Source organism: Pseudophryne corroboree, chromosome 3, assembly GCF_028390025.1.
Source record: "Pseudophryne corroboree isolate aPseCor3 chromosome 3, aPseCor3.hap2, whole genome shotgun sequence".
Classification (NCBI taxonomy): domain Eukaryota; kingdom Metazoa; phylum Chordata; class Amphibia; order Anura; family Myobatrachidae; genus Pseudophryne; species Pseudophryne corroboree.
This window is the reverse complement of record NC_086446.1, coordinates 709592488-709600049: the sequence shown is the minus strand read 5'-3', so window position 1 is coordinate 709600049 and position 7562 is coordinate 709592488. Positions and strand designations below refer to the sequence as shown.

The 7562-nt window shown below is 41.4% G+C and overlaps 1 protein-coding gene and 1 pseudogene across 1 annotated transcript; both read right to left on the bottom strand.

Annotated features, from left to right (window-relative positions):
* Positions 1 to 6689: 6689 nt before the first annotated feature.
* On the bottom strand, positions 6690 to 6891 carry LOC134899747 (U2 spliceosomal RNA; annotated as a pseudogene).
* Positions 6892 to 7039: 148 nt separating this feature from the next.
* On the bottom strand, positions 7040 to 7247 carry LOC135058189 (H/ACA ribonucleoprotein complex subunit 3-like). Its single transcript, XM_063963755.1, has one exon. It carries the CDS (start codon positions 7232 to 7234, stop codon positions 7040 to 7042), a length of 195 nt encoding a protein of 64 aa, XP_063819825.1. The 5' UTR covers positions 7235 to 7247.
* Positions 7248 to 7562: the final 315 nt, after the last annotated feature.

Sequence of the window (7562 nt, the reverse complement as noted above, 5' to 3'; positions counted from 1 at the left end):
CAAAATGCATATCAGAGGTATAATGGTGATCAGAAGAGATGGAGGAATAACGTGACAAACAATGGTGACTCAGTACGACTCTGCTCAATCGTCATAATATAATGCAGTCTTTATGCAGCAATAAGATGTAAGATGGACTGAGCTGCTCTCAGAAAACAGGTCTCGGCTGCTGAGTCAACAACAGACAAAATCGTTTCTTGATTGTAATTCGGTGTCTGGAATGTTTGTCCTCTGGAGAGAAACGGGCAGGATGCGCTGAAGAGGTTGGTTGTCCAGTTGGAAATACTCTCTTCATGGTGTACACCCGGTCACCCTGCTCGTTCAGGTAATTTTTTAAAATAAATTTTTTTTAAACCATTCAGGTTTGTTTTAAAAGTTTCAGTATTAACCCAAGGATAGTCACCTCAAATGACAATTTGTCATAACTTTATAAAACATCTCATCATTCATGGTCTTTGTCTTTTTTATTTATCTTTTTCTCAAAATCTGTGCTTATATATCACAAGAAAATAATTTTCCATAATATCAGTTTAACAATACAACCCACCACCTTCCCACCCTCAAACTATACTTTCACCAGGTGCTTCCATTTTTTTGTTTTCCTAAAATCTTCCGCATCCGAACCACTGCCGGTTTTACAATCCAATAAATAACAGACATATAATTTTCCCAACACCATCCTTAACCGACAACACCTCATTCCTATACACATACAAGTTTCTTACATCCCATAACACCTCTCTTACACATGCCATTATTACCCACATCAATCTCTCATTCACTTTGCCACTCACCCCTAATCCAAACAATACCACCTTCCAAGTCACCATACTAACCCCCACTACTTCCTTACATAAACCACTCAAACCCTTCCAAACTTTCCTTCCAAACCCACAATTCCAAAAAACATGATTAACAGTTTCATCCATTCCACAACTCTCTCTAGGACATATCTCCATTCTTACCAAATCTCTCCTCTTTTGCACCACACGCACCGGAAGAATATCATGCATACACATCCAAACAATATCACGCTGTCTATTTGTCACTCCATTTATACTCATTTTCTTCCACACTTCTTTCGACTCCACACCATTCAAACCCTCAATCATACATATACTGTCTTTCTTTTTCAACATTCTAACCACCTTCTTTTTCTCCTTAAACTCACACATTTTAAACCCCATTAAATCAAATTTCCTCATGAATACTTCAACACCTTCATACCACTTCGGACAAAAAGCAGCCACTGGCTTACATAAATCTCTTTTCTCCCACCCCACTCCCATCAACATCCAACCTGCCAGATACTTTAACATACATGCAGCCATATTATCTTTCTCAATCAATCTACACACACTTGCCACTCCATTTACACCCAAATAAATCTCTAAATTAGGAAAACCAACACCACCTGCATATCTATCTCTCATCACATATTCTCTCCTCAGGCTCTCCATTTTACACCCCCAAGAGAACAAAAACAACATTCTATTCATTTTCTGCATACATCGCCCATTCATCGGAAACACAGTTGCTACAAACAATAATAATGGCAAAATCACACTCTTTATAATCAATACTTTTCCTAACATTGACAAATCTCTCAAACGCCAAAAATGTAACTTTCTCGCCACTTTCAGACCACATTCATTCCAACACTCATTACCTTTTAAATCTCTTTCAAACGTGACTCCAAGCACTCTTAAACCTCCTTTCACACATTCCACCCCCTCAATCTCCACTCCACTATCCCCAAAACACTTGAATTTACTTTTTTCCCAATTTACCTTGAAAGCCGACGCACCGCAGAAAAAGCCAATTAATAATCGTGCCCTAGCCAGTGCCGCTTTACTCTCACATACCAGTGTCACATCATCCATATAACCCATCACCTTTAACATTCTACCACCACTCCCTGGAATTAAAAAACCCTTCACCACCTTATCCCTAATAATCATACGTAGCAGTGGCTCAATCACGCAAATAAATACTATTGGGGACAGTGGACACCCCTGTCTCACACCTGACTCAACCGTGATATCCTTACTCACATAACCATTCACCAAAATCTTACTTGTTGCACCCGCATACAAACTTCTGATTCTCTCTACAAACATAACCGGAAAACCCATCCTTAATAACACACGAAACATAAAAGCATGCGAAACCCTATCATACGCCTTCTCAAAATCCAACGCAAGCACCATACATCTTCTCTCTCTTCTCATACAGTCTCCAATCACATCTCTTAATAAACATAAATTATCACCCATTCGTCTCCCAGGCACAGCACACACTTGCTCCTCACATACCACTTGCTCTACTACCTCACTCATTCTGTTTGCAATCAATTTGGCATATAACTTATAATCCGCATTTAATAAAGTTATAGGTCTCCAATTCTTCAACTCTCTTTTCTCCCCTTTTTTATAAATGAGCACCACCACACCTTCTTTCATAGACTCACACACACACCCTTCCCTCCACATATACTTAAAAACTTCCAACATATCTTTCCCAATTACCTCCCACATAACCAAATAAAATTCAACCACCAAACCATCCAAACCTGGAGTCTTATTCCTTCCTGCACTCTTCAACACTCTCTTAACCTCACATTCACCTATATCACTCATCAACCCTTCTCTTTCATCTTCATTCACCTTACTACACAATGCACTCAAAACCTCTTCTTCCATACTGACATCACACTTTCTCCTCTTATATAATTCCCTATAAAAATCCTCAGCCACTCCTATCATACTTTCCCCTTTCTTCACACATCCATTCCCATCCACCACCTCAACCATATCTTTCTTCCCCTCACATACCTTTTTAAAGAAAAATCTTGAACATTTCTCATCCTTTTCCATTCGCTCCACTTTCGCTCTAAACACAATCTCTCTACCCTTCTCATACATAAACTTCCTCAGCACTTCTTTCTCACATACAATCTCATCATCCATATCCATACCCAACTCTTTCATTTTATACAAATAGATCAATCTTTTATTTGCCTCATCATACAACCTTCTCCTCCTCCCCGCAAGCTTATAACCCCATTTTCTGAAAAACTTTTTAAACTGCTTTTTTACCCAGTCCCACCAAAACAATACATTTACAAATTCCCCTTTCCTCCTCACCCATCTTTCATACCACCGACCAAAATCCTCTCTCACCTCTTCATTCTCTAACAACTTTTGATTTAATTTCCAAAAGCTTTTCCCATACGTCCCATCATACTCACCCTCAATCGTCCCCTTAATACATTCATGATCCGAGTATCCAGTCTTTCTCTGCTCATACTTCTTACATACCACTCCCTTTGATACAAACAAATAATCCAATCTGGATGCAGACTTTCCGCTATCTGCCCAATAAGTAACCGGCAGTGGTTTCTTCAGACATTCCCCTGCCACGTCCAACAGTGAAAAATCAGCAACTATTTGCTTTAAAGCATTCCCTGTAACATCAATTTTTTTACACCCTTCACCAAACCCAACCCCCTTATCAATTGAACAATTAAAGTCACCTGCTACAATTATCGGAATCCTCCCAGGTAGAAACACCCTAATCTTATCAAATAATTCCCCCCTTTTCTTCTTATCCACATGTGCATAAATATTCATAATCCTAACCCGCCACCCCTTATAACATACCATCACCAAAACACACCTTCCCACTTCTATCACCACAAAATTCTCCACATTGATACCCTTATTTTTAATTAATATGCCAACACCATCATTTTTGTTCTCCCCAGACCCAGACCAAAAGCACTTTTCAAACTTTCCTTCCTTCCTCTTTAATTCCCCTACTATCCCACACTCCTGCAGGCATACTATATCCCCTCCATTCTCCCATATATCCTCCAACACTGCCACTCTTCTAGCTGCATTCTTAATTTGTCTTGCATTAAAGGAGATAATCCCCAAACTGCCTTTAGCAGAGATAGCACTCATATGCTATTTTATAAAGTCCAGGATCTAGCACACCAAAAATCAGCCATTATCATATTTTGCCAGTCCTCCAATTCTGGCTGCTCCTTCATCTGAGAACAGGGATCCTAGATTTAAATCCCGTGCAGGTGAATAACCTATGCTATCACCAGGACTGCTGCTGATATCCATTTCATCCAGGAGGCTGAAAACCGGGACTGATTCAGGGCTGCTAATATCCTCTATACGTGGTTTTTTGGCAGCTCTTTTACTTTCAACTGATCTTTTATTGCCACTCTCCTCTTCATCTCCTCCCGCAGCCTCCTCCTGAGTATCAGTCCAGCTAATATCCACTTCTTCATCCTCAGAACCCTCCACACTCTCACAGTCCTGAATATTTGCAGTGCCTTGTACTTCCAGCATGCTGGTGCTTGGAACTGCTGTCATCTGTGTGGTCTCACCAGCACCTGTTTGCGATGATTCATGATCCTGTGCAGGTGAGTCCTCACTCTGTCTCACCTCAGGTGCATTAACCCCCTCCATACCATTACCCGGAGAAGCAGCTTGTTTTGGAGCTGAGTTTTCTTCCTGCTCTTTTTGCTCTTGTTTTTCAACTTCCTCCCTTTGTTTTTTCAACATTTCTTTCCTCGCACATTCTTGTTGCTTTAAATTCTGCCAATGTGGGCATCCCTTACACGTCTGGTTTTGTTCCCCACAAATATCACAGGTTTTGGCTTTAGGACATGCACCTGCCTCATGCCCTTCTCTTCCACAATTTCTGCACACTTTCCCTTTCTTACAATTTTCTTTTGTGTGCCCATATTCATGACATTTACGGCAAAATTGAGGCTGATTCGGATAAAATAAATACCCTCTATTTCCGCCAATAGAGAAATTGGCTGGGGGATGCGTTACCCCACCAATGAATCTGCCATCTGGTCTCAGTCTTACCCAAAATTTCAATTTGCCATTAAAAACGCCCAAAGAGTTATACAACATGTCTCCTCCTTTTACAGAAATACAGTATCTGTACAAAAACCCCTTAATAAGGTCAAAATCCATCCAAGGATTATATAAATGCACTGTTACAGGGATTTTGTTCACAGCGAATAAAGGCATGGGGATGATACCCACCATAGAGGGATGCAAGGCATTTGTCCTCAAAGTTTCAAAAGTATTCATGCACTTGGCACTATTACCTAACGACACATCATAGTATCCCTGCCGAGCAAAGTCTTGTATGCAATAAATGTCCTCCTTTTCAAGACCACACAATTTAAACAGCAATTCCTCCACAATAAATTTGAGATCACTTATCTCTCTCCGTCCATCCAGCACTGACAAGCGTATAGAGTTCTTCAGAGCAGCCATGATGCTGTAGATTCTCCACCCGTCTTCTTCCGCAAATCCAAAAGGCGATCTCTCTTCGACGTCCCAGGAGTCCCCCGGAAGGACCCCCAAACTCAAACCCCCTGGCCCAGACCAAGGCAATAATCCTTGATCTGAGCCAAAAGGCCGAGAAGCGATAACGCAAACAGGGGCTGAGGGAGGATCAGATAACAGAATCTACAACCCATCATGGAGAATGAACCACCCCACCCCACCCCACACGCTTACTCTATACTATCTGTAGATTGACTTTTGGCGGCGCCGACCACAGCAAAGAAGAAGGAGAAATCCGGACTGACAAGCAGGCAGGCACCCAGGTGCACGCAACCACATTCTATCACTCACTCCTGCATCGTGACTTTTCTCTCCTGTCTTGCTGACTAGCTGGCTGATGCACAATCATTTGCATTTGGTCCGCCTCCGACAACCACACCCACCAGACATCTGCCGCCCGTCCCTGGCTCCGTGCTTATCAAACTTACACAATGCTATGCACTTCAATCAATTAAGCAGTGGGACATTCATTCTTCAATAGAAGGTTCCCTGGTTGCCTTGAACCTGTCTCTCAAATTTGGATTGTTTCAACAAGCCCGTCCATCCTGGCAGATTTCAATTTTTCACTACAGTGGGATGGCTCTGTGATGTCATCGTGATGCACGCTCTATGATGTCATCATTATGCGACACATGTGATGTCATCATTATGCGACACACGTGATGTCACAATGTGCTTGGCTGTACGGACTGCATTTGCTTGGCTTGCCTACTGACATCCACTTGAGGAAGACACACACCAGGAGATAGATGCAGTATATACATACTGCAGAGGTTGTTCCTTTACTGGCTGCCTCTACAGCAAACATCCACACGGACTCCTGCAGCCAGCGTGGACACCGCCACAAAAATAAAAAATAAAAATTATTTCCAAACCAGACCGTGTCGAAAAGCCAAGCAGAAGGATGATAATAATAGTAAGTTAGGAATTTAGGAGTTGATTTCAAAGTGGGAATGCTTGTTCGTTCGCACTTAGTTAGCAATCAGGAATTAGGCCTACATAGGCCTCACATCCAAATGGTCCCCCAGCGTTTAAATTTGCCCTGTGTAGAAGGAGGGAATTCAATGGAGACAAGAAGTAGATGCAAAACAAGACTCCACACAGTAGTTTTCGGGTGCTTTTATTCATCCATTGTAGCATTTTGCAAGGAACAGCAACACTTGAATACAATTTTGCAACAGTGTAAGCCTGCTTGCAAAATTCCCCCAAATCCAGGAGTTTAACAATGCTATGCTGCAAGAACTTTGCACATCTTGGGGAAAAGCTAAGAAGTCGTCAATAGTCTATTTTTGGAATACAGAATAGGAAAGGTGCACCGGTCCCGGAGGTACTGCAATACCGGGTCAATGCGTGGAGTGGACAGAGCAAGCTCTTCTTCCATCTCCCTGTTCTCAAAATCCATTTAATATATGGCCCCCAGATAGGGGGCGTATCATATATTACACTGATAAGAACAGATTTTTTATTTTTTTTTGTAATCCATAGATCCTTATTTAATACAAAGAATCAAAATGCATATCAGAGGTATAATGGTGATCAGAAGGGATGGAGGAATAACGTGACAAACAATGGTGACTCAGTACGACTCTGCTCAATCGTCATAATATAATGCAGTCTTTATGCAGCAATAAGATGTAAACCGGACTGAGCAGCTCTCACAAAACAGGTCTCAGCTGCTGAGTCAACAACAAACAAAATCGTTTCTTGATTGTAATTCGGTGTCTAGAATGTTTGTCCTCTGGAGAGAAACGGGCAGGATGCGCTGAAGAGGTTGGTTGTCCAGTTGGAAATACTCTCTTCATGGTGTACACCCGGTCACCATGCTCGTTCAGGTAATACTGCAGAAACATCCTTGATCTTAGCCAAAAGGCCGAGAAGCGATAACGCAAACAGGGGCTGAGGGAGGATCAGATAACAGAATCTACAACCCATCATGGAGAATGACCCTCCCCACCCCACCCACACGCTTACTCTATACTATCTGTAGATTGACTTTTGGCAGCAGCAACGACGACGACGACGTATGCAAAAGCATATATGTAGATTGAGATTTTCAAAATATTACACTTTATATATATTCTCCTTTTAGCATACTGAGACTTTAATTATTGTTACATAAAAATAGCATTAAAACACTTTATATATGAAATCATAAATTTATGTATGAATTGAAAAAAA

Coding starts and splice junctions, on each gene's coding strand:
- LOC135058189 (XM_063963755.1), bottom strand. CDS start 7,234: ATGTTTCTGCAGTATTACCTGAACGAGCATGGTGACCGGGTGTACACC.